This window comes from Balaenoptera physalus (assembly GCF_965194825.1).
Source record: "Balaenoptera physalus genome assembly, chromosome: 3".
Taxonomy (NCBI): domain Eukaryota; kingdom Metazoa; phylum Chordata; class Mammalia; order Artiodactyla; family Balaenopteridae; genus Balaenoptera; species Balaenoptera physalus.
In genome coordinates, this window is record NC_138890.1 from 95,903,204 (window position 1) to 95,923,685 (window position 20,482).

A 20,482-nucleotide genomic window follows, 5' to 3' on the forward strand; every position below is an offset into this window, starting at 1 on the left:
ATTGAGCTTTTCAGTACCTATTGTTTTCAGGTGATACATAGCATAGCTTTGATCTTTCTTATAATTTTTTCATTAATTCCTTCACTCTTTTATTCACCTATTTATCAGGAAGATACAAAAATGGAGATCAATTCTTTACATCTGAGATGATTGTAGTCCTGTAAAGAAAATAAAGTAATGAACTGGTAATGCTCAAATTGCTTTATTAGAGGTACTCACAGAACTAGGCACTGATAATGAGGCAGAGAGGATACATAAGCTGGATGGTCAAGGATGATTTCCTGAGAGAAACAACACGAATTAAATTATGGTGAAAACTGAAGAAGTAAGGAAAGGAGAGAAAAGAGAGTGAGACCTAGTCCAAACTGGATCTATGATGCACCAAGGAACCTGGATGTAGGAATGAGTGGCTTTTCTGGGCCTGTGAGTAGTTTCAGTATGATGGAATAGAAGGTTGTGTGGGTCAAAAGAAGCAGGTAAGGCTGGAGCGGGAAGCTGACAGGTTATGCAGAGTCCATTGTATCTTGCTAAGGAGATTGGATCTAATTCATCAAGTAGTCTGTGGAGCCACTCAGGAGAGGAATGTCATGATCACATTTAAATTTCAGGAAGATTTTTAGGTGATCAATTACAAGGGGGACAAAGATGGGAATACTGAAAATAGTCTAAAGATGGAGATAATGAGGGGGAAAGTAAGATAGAGACAGTGGGCATAGACGGTGGAAGGCAATTTAAGAAAATCAAGAACTTTATGAATTGTATAATACATGGAAAGGGTAAATGATAGTGAATATAAATATGGCATGTTTTAAAGTGTAACATTTTTTGGATGATGGAAAATGAGTCTTGAATAATCCCCATTGGTTCCCTTTGGTTCCTCTGAAGAAGTTAGGCTTAGGTTAACAAACCACATTTTTCCCTAGAACAGAGAGTCTAAGTGACTTTCCTGAGTGTATATGGTAAGTTGAAGAAGGAAGCAACAACAGAACTTTTTTCTCTCATACTCAAAGTCCAATACTTTATTTTCAAATGAATATTGAAAACACTTATCTTTTAAATTAGAAATAGCAGTCAGTGCTGCACTAGAATGTGAAGTTTTTAGTTGTATGTTTATTCTGAAATGTGAAGACCAGTGAGAAATGGTCTTAATTAGTGTACATTTCAAATTTTCGTGACTTAGCATGAAAGATAGAAGAGGGAAGGCCATTTTAATGTCTGACATTTCCACAAACTACCAGCCATTCTTCAAAGTGTAGGCTAACAAAACAAATTGAACAACAAATAAAATCACACACACACAAAAACTGGTAACTGTGTGAATGGTAACTATGTGTGGCAATGATTTCACAATATGTACATATATAAAATAATCATGTTGTATACCTTAAACATACATAATGTTATATGTCAATTATATCTCAATAAAGCTAGGGGAAAAACAGTAAAAAATTAAATAAACACCAAGCTGACTTTATAATGTTTAGCATTTTATCCACTCGTGGTCTGTGGACCATCCTGTGAGAATTCCTTTCTTTTATTTAGCACTTACTATGTTCCAAAAATGTATGTCAAAATATTCTAGAGACAGATCATCAACCAGGAGACGCATGACCTTTTCTCTCATGGGAGCTAACATCTTAATCAAATGTGATAAACCTTTAAATCAGGTAAATCTAGTTTCAAATTCCATCTTTTCCATCTAATTTATATTCAGTCTTAAGTGATTTATTTACTTCTCTAAGCCCCAGTTTCTTTATGTATAATATGAGGAAAATAATCTCTATCTTCCCTTTTTTGTGAGTATAGAAGTAAATGAGATAATGTGTGTGAAATTGTCTAGAATAAATCCAAGTACAAATCAGTTATTCAATAAATGTAAATTTTTCTTCCTTTTGATGGTTTAGGATTAACATATTGGTGGTATTGTATATTCATGGTAGTAAAATTATATCTGTGACCCAGGTACACAGAAAATGTAAATATTTGCACTAAAATGGTCATTGTTGCTAAGCAGTATATATTCTCCCAAAGAGTGTAGTTGAAATAATACTCATGAGAGAGTTCAGAAACTTGGATTCTCTTGCTGGTATTGCCACTAAATATAGCTGTGTGACTTTGAACAAGTAATATAAACCATTTTGAGCTTCAGTTTTCCTGATATGCCAAATCTAGCCATTGAACTAGTTGGACTCCTAAATTCCTTTCTGGCTCTGAAACTCTATGACTCTATTTTCTTATGATTCAGTAGACAACTTGGAATAGAGCCTGTCAACTTGCATTGTTGTGTGATTTTTTTTTTCCTTCTGGTTGCCATGTTCTATGAATAAATTTCCTTTTCATCAGTCAGCTTGTGGAAATAGCATTCTCTACTTAATACTGTATCCTCTAATCTGGCTTTTTGTTTCCTTTGGTCCAGGAGTGTTGCCTTTCCTCCTGATGTATGCAAGCCAATGTTAAGACTTAAAATCAGGGGAAGGGTATCACTTCTTAGCCAAAGAAAAACAAGACTAAGTTTTTGTCTGTTTGTTTATTTTTAATTTCGGTTGAAATATAGTTGATTTACAATGTCGTGTTAGTTTCAGGTGTACAGCAAAGTGATTCAGATATATATATATATATATATATATATATTCTTTTTTTACATTCTCTTCCACTCTAGGTTATTACAAGATATTGAGTATAGTTCCCTGTGCTATACAGTAGGTCCTTGTTGGTTATCTATTTTATATATAGCAGTGTGTATATGTTAATCCCAAACTCCTAATTTATCCCTCCCCCCCCTTTCCCCTTTGGTAACCATAAGCTTGTTTTCTATGGAACAAGACTACGTTTTAATGATTCATACGAATTATTGTAAGTATGATGAGGTCAGAGCCTTGGGAATTCACCATATGTACAAAATATATAAAGAAGAACCAGTGAATACAAGCATTATCAAAAGGGAGAGAAATTGTTTTATAGCAACATCATTTAGTATAGTTTTGGGGAAAGGACCTTGACATTTTTCTGGGAGATAAGATCTCCTACTTCCCATATCTATTTCACTGGCATCCACCAAAATTCTTAGAACCACAGCTTGACTTATGCCATTACTGGAAACTTTTATTTAAAATATTAGAAGTCAGTATGGTACCAAATGTTAATAGTGATTATATTTTAGAGGGAGACTTACAAGTGTTCTATATTTGAAAAGTATTTTAACTTCTCTTTTTGTTAGTGTTTGTATGTGAACACAAATGCTGTTTTTAAATTGGAAATGAAAACAATTTTAATTTTGAAAATTATGTTAAAATTCTGGAGTATAGATAAGAAGAGTGATATATATGGGAGTTAGGAGATTTGGGGTCATGTTACAGCTCTAGCACTACCTGAGTGATATTAAGCAGGAAATATGTTTTTTGTTTAAACAAACACATAAAAATGCAACTTATAGTTTTGTAGTCTAGTTCTGAGTATTCTGTCATTAGTGTCAAGTGTAGTGTATGTGTGTGTGGGCGGGGGGAGAGGGAGAAAATGAATATGTATTTTGGACAGTGAAAATCATTTGAACCTGCGGTATCATGCAGTAAATTTTGGACTCATCGTGTTTTAGATACAAAGTTGGATTTAAATCCCAGCTCTGAGGATTTGTAAACTGAATTTTTTTTTCCTCATTTGTAGAATATGATTACTTATACTTAATTATATGGATGTTCTTTAAAGTTTGAATAACTTAGATATGTATAGTATCTTGCATAAGGTAGTAACTGATAGCTCTTCTTATGTTTAGTGAATTATATAAATGATCAGACTGAACAACATGGTCTTGAGTCAAAAGCATGTGATCCTATAAAGAATTGAGAGGGATTTTTCTATTGTGATTAAGAATTGTTTAGAAAAGCAGTTCAAAATTAGGGTCCCATAATTATTTCTTAAGTACTGGTATCCTTTGGCATAAATGTATGGCTCCTAAATATGACGATTTTAAAAAATAAAAAAACATTTATTTGAAGTTTAAAAATGGAAACAGTGGTTCCATTAATTTGTAGGCACATTAATTCAACAAGTATTTCTTCATTCAACAAACAATTATCAAGCAGCCACTAGATGACAAGTTCTGAGGGGCTCCACTGGGTATTAAGGATATAAAGATAAATTACATGGTCTGTTCTGTTTGGAGTTTGCAGTCTGATGGAGGAGACAGACATGGAGAGAGGAATAACAAAATAGTACAGTGACAGTAATAAGAGAACTAAGAACAAAGCATTGCTGCCAGGGAGACAGAAGGAACTAATTAGAAAAATGAGTGAAACTAAGTTTTAAGGCAGTTCAGTTTGGGACAGGAAAATAATTCCCTTTCCAGGAATGTTGTATTTGTATGGATATTCTTGCCCTTACTCTTGGCATACATCATTTTACCGAAGCATTGTGTGAATGTGCCTTTCATGCTTTTTAAGCTTCGATGACTGAGATCATTAACAATAATCCTACTTACCTTTTAAACATGTACATACATTCACATTAGTGAAACAGATTGTATTTCTTGTTGTAATTTAAATAATTCCAACTTAAAAGGATGACTTTTTTCAATTTTTGTGTATTTTAGTTAGCATACCTTCTGAGAGTTAAATATTTTAACAACTACAGTTAAAATGCAGTTTTCAGCTTAACACATATTTATTAGTACCTTTTGTGTTCCTTAATTCACCTCCCAAAACACACACTGTATCAACTTTCTAATGAAACATGTTTAACATGTTTAACAGAACATACATGTTAAAAATAAAAATTGAAGTGTTTGTACAGGGAATCAGAAGATTTAGTGCAGAGCTCACAAACTGACAGCCTCAGGGCCCAAACCAGGTGGTAGATATGTTTTCTTTGGCATTTATCATCACAAGCCCATGAGAGCCTGTCTCCTTTAAATGGGGAAATAGCCCAGCAAAATTGCCCATTTTTCAGAGTTATGTTAACCTGTGGCCCAGGGGCCTGTGAATTTTCAGGACTTGATTTAAACACTCAGCAGCACTCCTAGAAGACTGAGAGATCAAATACCATTGTAAACAGGTTCTCAATTCACCTACACAGAGTAACCGTCATTATTATTATGGTTAGCTTGACTAATTGCATTAAAGATATCAACCCTATACAAGCAACTAAATGTAATCAGTTTTCATACGTGGTAGAATAAAGATATAAGTAAATATTTTAGAACAGTGCAGCAGAAGCAATTAGTTCTGGCAAAGAAATCATGTGAAACATTGCAATGGATATTAACCTTTGGGTTTTAAGAAAAAATAGGACTTTTTGAGGTTGGAGGCTAGAGTGTCTTAGAGAGGTAGTCATTTCAGGCAGAGGTATCATCATAAATAAAGGGACACAGACAGAAAAGTACATGGAGTAGTCTGATGCCATTGGGATCTAAGACAGGCAAACATATAGAGAGAAAATTCTGGAAAGTAAGTGTAGGGGCAAATTATGAAAGCCCTTGGACTGATATCACTGAAGGTTTTTGGTTAGGATAGTGTTGTGGTCAAATGTGCATATTAATAAGATGATACCATCCTTGAAACAGAGAATGATCAAGCTTGGAGTCCTTGTGTTACAGAACTGGTTAGAGCAATGTTTTTCAGTACTGTTTAAAAAAAAATGCATAGCAAGAAATACAACTTACATCATGATATACTCCTGCTATTGCTTCCTCAGCTACTATTACTACACACACACGTAAATCTGAAATAAATTTCCATAAAATTATGTGCATGGAACACTGTCATTTTCTATTATAGACCGTTTTGTTCTTTTTCATTCTTTAAAAATTGCAGATCAATTCATGATCCACCAATTGTTCCAGCTAACAGTTTGAAAAATAATTAATTAGGAAATTATTCCAATGATAGTTCAAAAAAACATGGTGGTACCCAAGCTGAGAAAATATCAATAGAAATAGAGAAGAGAGAATATATTCAGGAGGAATTTTCTGAAATGAATTTTTAGGGCTTTGTGATGAACCAGATATGGAAGATAAAAGAATTATGGAGATCAAGGCCTTTCCACCAGTCAAAATGTTATTTTCTACTAAACAAAGTATGAGAAAGATCCACTTAGAATAAATATGATGTAATGAATGTGAAGTTGCCTTGGCCTACCTTGTGATATTAGAAAATGAAACATTCATTTTTATCCACTCATGATATGATACTTTTCTGAATGCTTGATGGTATCAGAATACCTAACTCTTCTGAACATTATACCAACTGTCTTTCCAGGACCAAGTGTCAAGTAAATTATATATACTAAATTAGAAATCATTTTTCAGTCTTGGATTATACTTTCAAAAAAATGAAAAGAAAAAATATATTTATAGTTTAGAGTGACAAATCAAAAATATTTTTGTTTTCTTAAACAAGAAAGTTAAATGTCAACGCACTGTTACTGTGACAGGTTTGCTGGTGTAATCACTAAAAGTTAGAAAACTCAGGTATGTTTCCCACAGCCACTGTGATGACCGCATTGTACTTAGTTTATTAACACCATGAATTGCAAAGAGAAAATGTTATAGTTCTTCTGCCTGGGTTTTCTGGCATGGGTAATTAAAGTATCAGCCATAATATTTCATGAAGGCTGTTTCTTTCCTTTTAATGTAGAACATAATTTTTAAGAACGTAAATTCCATGCTGAATCAGTTCTCTTCCCTCTGTAAAACAGTAGTAACTGCTCAGCAACCACTGATCAATGGAGTAGTCCAGTTCCCTGACTAGGACAAGAGTACTTGAAAATACATTCTAAGATCTTGCTTGGTTTCCCACCCCCTTGTCTGAAATATCCCAATAATGAATTTTTACCCGAGACAATGAACAGGGAATTTCTCAACAGCTGCCAGAATTTCCTCTTCATACCCCCTTCAGAAAAGTAGAAATGATCCTTCATTTTTAATTACAAAGGAAGGATTTAGAGGGGTTCCTTAATATTCCTTTATTTGCATTTTCCAGAAACTTGACATTTATAATAATTCAAATAAATATTAGTCTTGCTACTATATATATTCAGTTTTGTGAAAAAGAAAACAATCACATGCATGCAAGTTTATTTGATTTAAGCACAATATATCCATTCCTTGGCATACCTTTCCCTCTCCCCCCCAAAAAACTAAGTTATTGAATAATATCTGTGCAGTTGTAGCAAATTTGCCCAATAACTCTATTTTGATTTTGACTGAAGTGTGGGAATGACATAGTCTAACATATTTCTCTGGTATTTGGATCTTCATTTTCTAGAATGAGTTTAATTTTTTTTTCATTCTTTGATTTCCATAGAAATAATATGACACTGTTCTTCTCACCCTTGCCAAATACGTAAACAAATCTGGGTTTGTGAAAAACATCTCTCTTCTGTTTAATCACTTAGTTATTTTCATGATGTGTGTCATTTTTGTATTTATTTCTATCAACTTGAGGATTTGTTTACTTTGTTTACTACATAATGGTATACAACATATAAGTCATCTGTTAACCCTAGGCTTCATATTTCAAACAGTCACATCAATTAGATATTCAATCGTTTTACCAGCATTTTTTGAAAATCCTTTCCCTCAAGAGATCTGAAATATAAGTATTATTTTTATGTGTTAGATACCTAAAAGCCCTTTGTTTAATAACTGCTCAGGATTTGGGGAATGTCATGGCTGAATGGCCTTGTGTAATATGCTTAAGACCAAATGGTAAGGCATTCTTTCTCTTACAGGAAGGTTGGGGTGAAACATGAACATACAGACATTTTTCGCTGATTCTGAAAGAAATCAATGTATAAGTAGTGTCAGTTAAAACTCCTGTCCTGGAGTCATTTTTAAATAGTTATGCTTTTATTTTATATGTGCTACGTCCTTGGACATGTTTCCTAATCACCTTGACCTAGTTCCTTACCTCTAAGTGGCGATAATACTACTCCTTACCTCAAAGTATTGCAAAATTATTGGTTTCGGGTCTACTATCCTCACCTCAAGAAAGTCAAAGAGGCTCATAGGTTGCATGTTTCAGCTTCCCCTAGAAGTTTTGAGAGGGTAACCACAAAGCCTAAAACAAAACCAGGTATTAGAGATTCTTTGTTCTCTTTCTTGGCTCTTCAAGCTCAAAAACAGGATGGGAGCAGATAGGAACCATATGCTTCCTCTGAGGGCAGAAAAGAGAAGAGGTTATCTCTCATTTCATAGTCAGTTGACAAATGTGGTTCCATTGGCAACGATGGTTTGGGCTGAGGGATTTCAGTGTTAGTACAGAGAAACACACAATGAGATTGGCCAACAAAAAAAAGGATGTGTTTGGAAAACTGTGTGATGGGAACTTGTCTGAACATTAACTAATGGTGAGAAAGAATAGAGATAAGGCTGTAGTGCACTCAGTATTGTTCCCTTCTCATTTAATCTATGTTGTATATGTAAAGAAGTAATTAACCACCTCCTATATCACAGTACATGCTGTCGTACCTCAGTATCTCAGATGACTAGTTCTGTAGGTAGCACAAATGTTTAACACACACTGTGGGATACATAAACATGTGGCTAATTGAATGAGTATTATCTTATTGCTATTACTAATAATAATTGTCAAGATCATATTTTGGCCAGGTTCTATCATTGTAAACTAGCACAAATAGTAAGATAGCTGGAAAAAGAGTTCTGAGTACTGTGAAGTATTTGCGTAATGAACTCTCAAAGCATATCTGTTGAGCTATTGAAAGAGGGACATCCTAGTTGCTTAGACTGTTGAGCCATGACTTAAGGGACATGCAGAGAATACTAACAAATCTAAGAGATATGTCTTGCTAGAGAACTGAGTGGTCTTGAGCACATGAAATAAACACACATACATGAAATAAACACATCTTTCCTTAAATAATTAAGTGAATTAAAATTTATTAAAAACATTTTATATGGCCGTGAAATAGATGAAAGTGCCTTCAGTTCTGCATAAAAGGAATGCTGAGAGGCACATCTAGTTTGAGATCACAGAGGAAATTTCAGAGGTCTAGAGCAGGGGTCCCCAACCCCTGGGCCATAGACCGCTACTGGTCCGCAGCCTGTTAGGAGCCAGGCCACACAGCAGGAGGTGAGTGGCAGTCGAGCAAGCAAAGCTTCACCTGCAGCTCCCTATCTCTCCCTATCGCTCCCCATCACTCTCATTACCGCCTGAACCATCCTCCCCCCGACCCCATCTGTGGAAAAATTATCTTCTACGAAACCAATCCCTGGTGCCAAAAAGGTTGGGGACCCCTGGTCTAGAGTACAAGTGGAGCTAGCTGCCTTCCCAAGGATTTTTAATCAGTGATGGAAAATAAAAACAAACAAATTGAAAATCGGGCAGCTTAGAGTAAACAGGGAGTTTGGCCAACAGACCTAATTCTGTGTATATGTGTTCATGTTTTTGATATGTCAAAATAGTACAAAAATTTAATTTGGCTAAAGAAACAGAACTTGAGTGTATTAAATATTCTCGTGCACTCGGTAGTTTTGACTCACTGATATCCATCATTTAAAAATTGGGCACTTCACTTTTATGAGATTAAGAATAACATGTGAAATAATGCTTCATAAATGCTTGCTACACATTCTGGATACTTTTGATGATTGTAATCCCTGAGAAGATTTTTTAAAAAGGAAAGTGAAGACTGTGTGATTGCAAATCTATTTATAATCTTGCTCAATCAGCAGTATTGCTACTAGTAACGCTGTGAAGTTCACAACAAGTCTACTGAATTGCTGGAGTGTAACACAGCTGGTTGGTTATTTTGGCTTCCTTAATGCTTGCCCTGATTATGTGACATTCAGCTAATTATATGACTAGATATCTAACTCAACCACAGAGAAGTTAATTTGCTGGCCACATGTGGACGTGATGTTAATCTTTCCTTCCAGTGAAAAATTAGACATAGTCACTCCAAGGAAAATGAACAAGCAGGCTGTGGAGCCAGCATAGTTCATATTTTACAGTGTGTCCTTCTGTCATGCTATTTCCAGTACCTCTGTTTCCATCCCTCACAAAGTCTGGTTGGGCTGTGCTTAGGTCATAAAAACTTTACAGTAAAGCTCAGGTGGATTGATTACTCTTTGATATCCTGGTGCTCTTTCAGTTTACATCACAGCCATTTAGCATTCTTTGACTACACCAAATATATTGGTTCCTCTCCTAGATCCAACCCTATTCTCCAGAAATATTATTATTCTGTTCGTTTCCTTTTGCTTCCATCTTTCAGCACCCAATTTTATTGATGACTATCTTATTAGCTCTTAAATGGCACATGGCCAGACAATCCTGTTTCAGAAACATGCTGAATCAGTCCTAAAAGAGTGGGTGTTAGCAAACATGGGTGTGGAGGGGCTTTTAAATATGTCATAAGAAAAAGTAATGAAAAGCATGAAGTAATTAAGTGATTTTTTTTCCTGAAAAGATAATTCAGTGGGATGCTATTTTGGCTTTCTTTAACAGGGTTGGCTCTGATTATTTTTACAATTATAGAGAAAATGAAGTATAGATATTTTTTCCTATGGTAGAAATCCTCTGAAAAGAATCGCTGAGGAATTATTACAGCAAAAAGATCTGTCTGAAGCCATCTCCCATGACAGGAACATGTTAACTGTCATGTTAACAAGTGTTGTTTATTTTTTACCTGAGGAAGGAGAAGTGTTTGTACCAATGTTGTTCAGAAAGCATTTTCTCACAGTATCCAAATTCATCTTCTAATCAGCTTGCTTAGAATTTTAGACTATTTTTAAAGTTGGTGTGGAGCACATTTTAGGACTTTAAAAATTATCATATCCTCAGTCTTCCATGAGTTCCACTGTAAGATGTTCAGTTTGCTTCTGTTCACATGTAGCTGTTCTTTCCCAGGGCAGTCCCATTCCTAATATTCTTACTGTGAGGGGAGTGAATAATAACTAATCTCCAGTAGTGCATGGATCATGGATAGAGACAAATAAATACTCTATCATATAATATAGTGGGTATAATTAAAGTTATATAACTTGAAAAGATTGTTTCTAAATAATATGTGTTAACTTTTATTTGTTTTCTCTCAGTAGGTTATCCTAGATAACATAGACTTTGCTTAATTGTGTGAGATGAAAGATACTTGTTGCGTTATATAAATGTTGTCAGAGATCTAGGAAGTAAGATATATTAATTAAGAGAGATAAGGAAGGATATATAAACCAGTAATTTTAATAGCAGAGCACACACTTTACTTTCTAATTAAATTTAACTTGTTTGAGAATTTAATTAGTGTGGCAAAATGCACAAGGAAGAGAAATGTGAGAAACTTTCATAATGCAGTCAAACCTGCAAAAATGCAGAATGAGGAAATTAGTTTCTCTTCCCTTCCCTTGAAAGGCTGATATAAACAACGAAAAAGAAAAGAAAAAAATCTGTGTGTGTGTGAGTGTTTTCATGAATGTATAGATTCAATTGATTTTTTTCCAAATTAGTAAACTCTTGTTTGTTAAAAATCTAATTTTTCACTTACCAACTAATTAAAATGTGCCCTTTTAGCAAGTTAAAATATTGTAAAATTAAAAAGCTATTTTTTAAGTTACATCAAATCCACAGGTCTATGTGACAGAATCAAAGAAGCATCACAAATTGGTTAAAGGCAAAATTCAAGGTGCTTTCCAAAGCTTCCTTGTAATACAAGAATGAAATCAGGTTACGAGAATAAAATCTGACCCAGGTACTTTCTGAGGCCCTGGAGCTTTGGTAATGAGAACAGGGCAACAAATTCTGTCCCTCCTCCACAAAGGGCACATGGCCTCTTAGTAGGGAAAACAGGCATTTTGAGGAACAGAAAGATATTTGATCCTATAGTAGAGGCTTTTCTGTGTTAGTTAACATCTCAAAAAGACATATTAAATGTGATAACTCCATTTTTCTCCCTTTTCCTTCACATTTAGGCCTATAGAAGGCAATTACAAATATGTCTGTGGAAAACGTCATAAGGAGTTATATTTTTCCCTTAACCTCAGGGTACAGAAAAGCCATCTCCACTTACTTATGTTCATAAGCTTGTTGAAATGACTTAAGCTTGACAAGTGGTGCAGATTGGAGTATCAGGTCAAGTGTGTTTTACTTACTTACGGAACAGCATGTGGTTTAGACTGCCTACTACATGGCAGAGCTCTTGTGAATTTACCATCATAAATTCACCTATTAGGAATTCATATCATGTGGTTTTATGAAGATAACAGCAATGAGTATTCTTCGACAGCAGAGTGAATTAATATAAATGACAATTTGAGCCCCATTACTAGGAGTGCACATCTTTATTGAAGACAGCATTCCTGAATGTGTGGTGACTTACTGAAAATGTAATTTTACCAGGCAGATTATCTTTTTTTATTTCCACCTGGTGAAAAAAAAAAATGCTCATTCCCCATTCTTCTTTTCATGCACACCATTTTAGGAGTGACTGTTTCATATTTACTTTTCATTTGTCCATTAATTTTTTCCTCTTCAGGTGTAATCTAGCCCCTGTGGTGGAGTTTGCTGCAGATGTGGGAACTAAATCAGATTTTATTACCATGAATCCATCAGTTGTACAAAGAGCATTTGGAGGCTTTCGGAATGAGAGTGACAGAGAAAAATTTGTGCATAGACTTTCCATGCTGAATGACAGTGTCCTTTGGATCCCTGCTTTCATGGTCAAAGGAGGAGAGAAGCACGTGGAGTGGGTTAATGCGTTAATCCTTAAGAATAAACTGAAAGTGCGAACTGCCTATCCGTCACTGAGACTTATTCATGCTGTCAGAGGGTAAGTGTCTGGAAAGGACCAGTCTGTCCTTGGCACATGGTACACATAACTACACATTTTCCCTAGACAGGAAGGAGCCTCAGTAACTTCCCAATGGATATATGTTTCCATTGTTTTATAATGGCTGCTCTGTTTACCAACTTGAATTTCTTTTACGTGCTGTATTATTTTAGCTCATTCTCTTTCTTGAAAAAGCAAATATTTGAACTTGGCACTTATTTATATCTGCTCATGAAGAAACTACTGATTTTTATATTTTGCTGTGTTAAAGAGTAATAAGAATTCATAGTATAATTCATGAATTTGGGGTAAAAACTACCAACAGAAGTGCTAAATGGCTAGTGGGCAATATTGTGGAAGCTTAAACGTTAGATGTATTTAAGGAGCAATTAAGTCCCATCTGTAGTTAAGAGGCCAACTAGTGGTAGAGAAGGCTGGCTGAGATAATATGCCTTAATGCTTCGCCCCAGAAGGCATAGATGACAGTTTTATGAATTAAGTCAACATTTCCCTTTTATTAATACAAGCTCAAAAGAAAGACCTAAGAAGTAGACTCTTGTTTAAAAGTGGTAAATGGCCAAAAGGCTAAATTCAGTCATGCATACATATAAGTGTGTGAGATATGTAACACAAAGGTAAGCAATACTGTATATTTATTAGATATCTCCTTAATGTCAAATGCTGTAGATTCGCAATGGAAGAGCTGATCACTGCTTTAAAGGAATGCATAGGCTTTATGGTAGAAACAGAGGCATGTATAGCTAGGTAAGGTATAAACAAATGGTAAGGGGGTATATTGTCCGAAGTGTAGAATTTGTTCCTCAGGTTAGCAAAGAAGTCCTAAAAAATCTAACATTTGAACTAAACTTTTAAAGCAGAAAATGATTTTAAGGAACTTTAAAGCGATTCTCAGGGGTAAAAAGAGAGGGAGAGAGAGAAGAAACCAGAAGGAAATGTATTGCATCATCAGAGTAAACTGAGGCAAGAAAATAATTATTTACACTGTAGACTTGTGGAATAATGGAGTCCATTGTGGTGCATTGGAATACAAAGTTGGAAAAATAACTTGTGATCTGGTTGGGAAGATAATCATGAAGCACAATTAGATATGTGAATTTAGGAGAGTAAATCTTGTAACTACAGACTCTGTTGACAAGCAGAGGTGCTAGAGATATGAAGGCCATTTAGGCTTTTGATTAATTTACTCATAAGATGATAAAGACATAGGGCAAAAATCAGTGGACATAAAAAGGATGGGCAAGTTCAGGGGACCAAGTAAATACAATGGCTAGAAGTCCTAAAAGAAAAAGCTTTCAAAACCCAGAGTTAAAAATAGTTTGCTTTATATACTGTCACTGGGACTGGACTAAGGTGTTTTCATTTTGTTTTGTTTTGTTATTGAGATATTTTCCTTCAAGGATTTACCATTTCCTTGTTTAAACCTTGAGACAGTTTTTTGAATTGTTATTCTGCACGCAACTAAATTGCATTCTTATAATCAGATCCTGGTTATTCAACATTCATTCTCTTGACATTTGGCATGAATTTTCAACAAAGTAACATAAAATAATGCATTTGGAAGATAAGCAATTTTTTTAAGCAACAGAGTCCTGAAATTACAATTTGCGTCTGAAAAAAAAAATGCGTTCTTGATAGAGAGCAGCTTCATAACGTGTTGTTCTAAGAACACATCTTTTTAATTTTTTTAAGTTTTTATTGATTACATGTACTGCAGATATTTTTCCCAGTCTGTGGTGTGCCTTTTCACTCTCGTAATGCTGTCTTTTTGATGAACAAGAGTTTAATTTTAAAAAAATCTAATTTGTCTATATTTTTTCTTCTTTTAAAAATTGTGGTAAAGTTTACACATAACATATAATTTACCATCTCAACCATTTTTAAGTGTACAATTTAGTGCTTTTAAGTACATTCATACTGTTGTTCAACTATCACTAACATCGATATCCAGAACTCTTTTCCTTTTGCAAAACCGAAACTCTATACTACCTGTTAAACAATTACTTCCCATTCCCTTCTCCCCCTAGTCGTTGGAAATCACGATTCTACTATCTGTCTTTATGATTTTGACTACTCTAAGTACCTTATATAAGTGGAATCATACGGTATTTGTCTTTTTATGACTGGCTTATTTCACTTAGCATAATGTACATTGTTTCTTGTGATTTTTTTTAATTTAAATTTTGTTTTGTTTGACATTAGTATAGCCACTCCTGTTCTTGTATTACCATCATTTTTGGGGTGGGGGGGTTGTGTATGTGTACGGTGAAACATTTGAATTTCTTTCTTTTTTTAAAAAAATTATATACTTTTTGAGATATTTATTGTCTAACAAAATGGATTATTATTATGGTGAACCTAAAAAATAACATATCTGGCATAGTGAAGTGTTTTTTTTTTTAATGTTTCTTTTTTCTTTTTTCTTTTTCTTATTAATCATCCATTTTATACACATCAGTGTATACATGTCAATCCCAATCTCCCAATTCATCACACCACCACCACCACCACGCCTGCCGCTTTCGCCCCTTGGTGTCCGTACGTTTGTTCTCTACATCTGTGTCTTAATTTCTGTCCTGCATACCGGTTCATCTGTACCATTTTTCTAGGTTCCATATATATGCGTTAATATACGATATTTGTTTTTCTCTTTCTGACTTACTTCACTTTGTGTGACACTCTCTAGATCCATCCACGTCTCTAAAAATGACCCAGTTTTGTTCCTTTTTATGCCTGAGTAATATTCCATTGTATATATGTACCATATCTTCTTTATCCATTCATCTGTCGATGGGCATTTAGGTTGCTTCCATGACCTGGCTATTGTAAATAGTGCTGCAGTGAACATTGGGGTGCATGTGTCTTTTTGAATTATGGTTTTCTCTGGGTATATGCCCAGTAGTGGGATTGCTGTGTCATATGGTAATTCTAAATTTAGTTCTTTAAGGAACCTCCATACTGTTCTCCATAGTGGCTGTATCAATTTACATTCTCACCAACAGTTCAAGAGAGTTCCCTTTTCTCCACACCCTCTCCAGCATTTGTTGTTTGTAGATTTTCTGATGATGCCCATTCTAACTGGTGTGAGTTGATACCTCATTGTAGTTTTGATTTGTATTTCTCTAATAATTAGTGATGTTGAGCAGCTTTTCATGTGCTTCTTGGCCACCTGTATGTCTTCTTTGGAGAAATGTCTATTTAGGTCTTCTGCCCATTTTTGGATTGGGGTGTTTGTTTTTTTAATATTGAGCTGCATGAGCTGTTTATATATTTTGGAGAGTAATCCTTTGTCCATTGATTCATTTGCAAATATTTTCTCCCATTCTGAGGGTTGTCTTTTCATCTTGTTTATGGTTTCCTTTGCGTACAAAAGCTTTTAAGTTTCATTAGGTCCCATTTGTTTATTTTTGTTTTTATTTCCATTACTATAAGAGGTGGATCAAAAAAGATCTTGCTGTGATCTATGTCAAAGAGTGTTCTTCCTATGTTTTCCTTTAAGAGTTTTATAGTGCCCGGTCTTACATTTAGGTCTCGAATCCATTTTGAGTTTATTTTTGTGTATGGTGTTAGGGAGTGTTCTAATTTCATTCTTTTACATGTAGCTGTCCAGTTTTCCCAGCACCACTTATTGAAGAGACTGTATTTTCTCCATTGTATATCCTTGCTTCCTTTGTCATAGATTAGTTGACCATAGGTGCATGGGTTTTTCTCTGGGATTTCTATACTGTTCCATTGATCTATGTTTCTGTTTTTGTGCCAGTACAATATTGTCTTGATTACTGTAGCTTTGTAGTATAGTCTGAAGTCAGGGAGTCTGATTCCACCAGCTCCGTTTTTTTCCCTCAAGACTGCTTTGGCTATTCAGGGTCTTTTGTGTCTCCATACAAATTTTAAGACTTTTTGTTCTAGTTCTGTAAAAAATGCCATTGGTAATTTGATAGGGATTGCATTGAACGTGTAGATTGCTTTGGGTAGCATAGTCATTTCCACAATATTGATTTTTCCAATCCAAGAACATGGTATATCTCTCCATCTGTTGGTATCATCTTTAATTTCTTTCATCAGTGTCTTATAGTTTTCTGCATACAGGTCTTTTGTCTCCCTAGGTAGGTTTATTCCTACGTATTTTATTCTTTTTGTTGCAGTGGTAAATGGAAGTGTTTCCTTCATTTCTCTTTCAGATTTTTCATCATTAGTGTATAGGAATGCAAGAGATTTCTGTGTATTGATTTTGTATCCTGTAACTTTACCAAATTCATTGATTAGCTCTAGTAGTTTTCTGGTGGCATCTTTAGGATTCTCTATGTATAGTATCATGTCATCTGCAAACAGTGACAGTTTTACTTCTTCTTTTCCAATTTGTATTCCTTTTATTTCTTTTTCTTCTCTCATTGCCATGGCCAGGACTTCCAAAACTATGTTGAATAATAGTGGTGAGAGTGGACATTCTTGTCTTGTTCCTGATCTTGGAGGAAATACTTTCAGTTTTTCACCATTGAGAATGATGTTTGCTGTGGGTTTGTCATATATGGCCTTTATCATGTTGAAGTAGGTTCCCTCTATGCCCACTTTCTGGAGAGTTTTTATCATAAATGGGTGTTGAATTTTGTCAAAAGCTTTTTCTGCATCTATTGAGATGATCATATGGTTTTTCTTCTTCAATTTGTTAATATGGTGTATCACATTGATTGATTTGCGTATATTGAAGAATCCTTGCATCCCTGGGATAAATTCCACTTGATCATGGTGTATGATCCTTTTAATGTGTTGTTGGATTCTGTTTGCTAGTATTTTGTTGAGGATTTTTGCATCTATATTCATCAGTGATATTGGTCTGTAACTTTCTTTTTTTGTAGTATCCTTGTCTGGTTTTGGTATCAGGGTGATGGTGGCCTCATAGAATGAGTTTGGGAGTGTTCCTTCCTCTGCAATTTTTTGGAAGAGTTTGAGAAGGATGGGTGTTAGCTCTTCTCTAAATGTTTGATAGAATTCAACTGTGAAGCCATCTGGTCCTGGACTTTTGTTTGTTGGAAGATTTTTAATCACAGTTTCAATTACATGACTTGTGATTGGTCTGTTCATATTTTCTATTTCTTCCTGGTTCAGTCTTGGAAGGTTATACCTTTCTAAGAATTTGTCCATTTCTTCCAGGTTGTCCATTTTATTGGCATAGAGTTGCTTGTAGTAGTATTCTCTTAGGATGCTTTCTACTTCTGCAGTGTCTGTTGTAACTTCTCCTTTTTCATATCTAATTTTGTTGATTTGAGTCCTCTCCCTCTTTTTCTTGATGAGTCTGGCTAATGGTTTATCAATTTTGTTTATCTTCTCAAAGAACCAGCTTTTAGTTTTATTGATCTTTGCTATTGTTTTCTTTGTTTCTATTTCATTTATTTCCGCTCTGATCTTTATGATTTCTTTCCTTCTACTAACTTTGGGTTTTGTTTGTTCTTTCTCTAGTTCCTTTAGGTGTAACGTTAGATTGCTTATTTGAGATTTTTCTTGTTTCTTGAGGTAGGCTTGTATAGCTATAAACTTCCCTCTTAGAACTGCTTTTGCTGCATCCCATAGGTTTTGGATCATCGTGTTTTCATTGTCATTTGTCTCTAGGTATTTTTGATTTCCTGTTTGATTTCTTCAGTGATCTCTTGGTTATTTAGTAACGTATTGTTTAGCCTCCATGTGTTTGTGTTTTTTACGGTTTTTTCCCTGTAATTCATTTCTAATCTCATAGCGTTGTGGTCAGAAAAGATACTTGATATGATTTCAATTTTCTTAAATTTACTGAGGCTTGATTTGTGACCCAAGATGTGATCTATCCTGGAGAATATTCCGTGTGCACTTGAGAAGAACGTGTAATCTGCTGTTTTTGGATGGAACGTCCTATAAATATCAATTAAATCTATCTTGTCTATTGTGTCATTTAAAGCTTGTGTTTCCTTGTTAATTTTCTGTTTGGATGATCTGTCCATTGGTGTAAGTGAGGTGTTAACGTCCCCCAGTATTATTGTGTTACTGTCGATTTCCTCTTTTATAGCTGTTAGCAGTTGCCTTATGTATTGAGGTGCTCCTATGTTGGGTGCATATATATTTATAATTGTTATATCTTCTTCTTGGATTGACCCCTTGATCATTACATAGTGTCCTTCCTTGTCTCTTGTAACATCCTTTATTTTAAAGTCTATTTTATCTGATATGAGTACTGCTACTCCAGCTTTCTTTTCATTTCCATTTACATGGAATATCTTTTTCTATCCCATCACTTTCAGTCTGTATGTGTCCCGAGGTCTGAAGTGGGTGTCTTGTAGACAGCATATATATGGGTCTTGTTTTTGTATCCATTCAGCAAGCCTCTGTCTTATGGTTGGAGCATTTAATCCATTCACGTTTAAGGTAATTATCGATATGTATGTTCCTGTGACCATTTTCTTAATTGTTTTGGGTTTGTTTTTGTAGGTCCTTTTTTTCCCTTGTGTTTCCCACTTAGAGAAGTTCCTTTAGCATTTGTTGTAGAGCTGGTTTGGTGGTGCTGAATTCTCTTAGCTTTTGCTTGTCTGTAAAGCTTTTAATTTCTCCAGTGAACCTGAATGAGATCCTTGCTGGCTAGAATAATCTTGGTTGTAGGTTCTTCCCTTTCATCACTTTAAGTATATCATGCCACTCCCTTCTGGCTTGTAGAGTTTCTGCTGAGAAATCAGCTGTTAACCTTATGGGAGTTCCCTTGTATGTTATTTGTCATTTTTCCCTTGCTTCTTTCAATAATTTTTCTTTGTCTTTAATTTTTGGCAGTTTGATTACTATGTATCTTGGTGTGTTTCTCCTTGGATTTATCCTGTATGGCAGTCTGCACTTCCTGGATTTGGGTGGCTATTTCCTTTCCCATGTTAGTGAAGCTTTCGACCATAATCTCTTCAAATATTTTCTCAGGTCCTTTCTCTTTCTCTTCTCCTTCTGGGACCCCTATAATGCAAAAGTTGTTGCGTATATTGTTGTCCCAGAGGTCTTTTAAGGTGTCTTCATTTCTTTTCATTCTTTTTTCTTTAGTCTGTTCCTCAGCAGTGAATTCCACCATTCTGTGTTTCAGGTCACTTATCCGTTCTTCTGCCTCAGTTATTCTGCTGTTGTTTCCTTCTAGTGTAGTTTTCATTTCAGTTATTGTATTGTTCATCTCTGTTTGTTTGTTCTTTAATTCTTCTAGGTCTTTGTTAAACATTTCTTGCATCTTCTCGATCTTTGCCTACATTCTTTTTCCGAGGTCCTGGATCGTCTTCACTATCATTATTCTGAATTCTTTTTCTGGATGATTGCCTGTCTTCTTTGTCTTTGCATGTGAGGTATCTCCTTTGTCTTTGCATGTGGCGTATCTTTTTTGGTGAGTTCCAGTGTCTTCCTGTCGATGATTGTTCAGCAGCCAGTTGTGATTCCAGTGCTCTCGAAAGAGGGAGTGAGAGCATGTCCTTCTACTCCGCCATCTTGAACCAATCTCGAAACATTTGAATTTCTTTCTCATTTCCTTTGTGTGTATTGTGGAGCTGTTTTCTTTGTGGTTACCATGGGGATTTCATTTAAAATCCTAAAATTATAACACTCTTATTTGAATTTACACCAGCTTAACTTCAATAACATACAAAATGTTCTTTCCCCACCCCTTTCCATTGTTGACATCACAAAATTATGTTTGTATATATAGTGT

General features: G+C 34.9%; 1 protein-coding gene across 2 annotated transcripts in view; it reads left to right on the forward strand.

Moving 5' to 3' along the window:
- Positions 1-20,482, forward strand: part of ST8SIA4 (ST8 alpha-N-acetyl-neuraminide alpha-2,8-sialyltransferase 4) — a 110,920-nt gene that overhangs the window by 25,642 nt on the left and 64,796 nt on the right. Inside the window, exon 4 of one of the 2 annotated variants that reach the window (XM_082456134.1) lies at positions 12,481-12,774. The exons of the other annotated variant lie outside the window; for it this stretch is intronic. Within the exon in view, the coding sequence (XP_082312260.1) occupies positions 12,481-12,774 (294 nt within the window). The remainder of the gene's footprint in view (positions 1-12,480; positions 12,775-20,482) is intronic. 2 annotated transcript variants of the gene reach the window in all.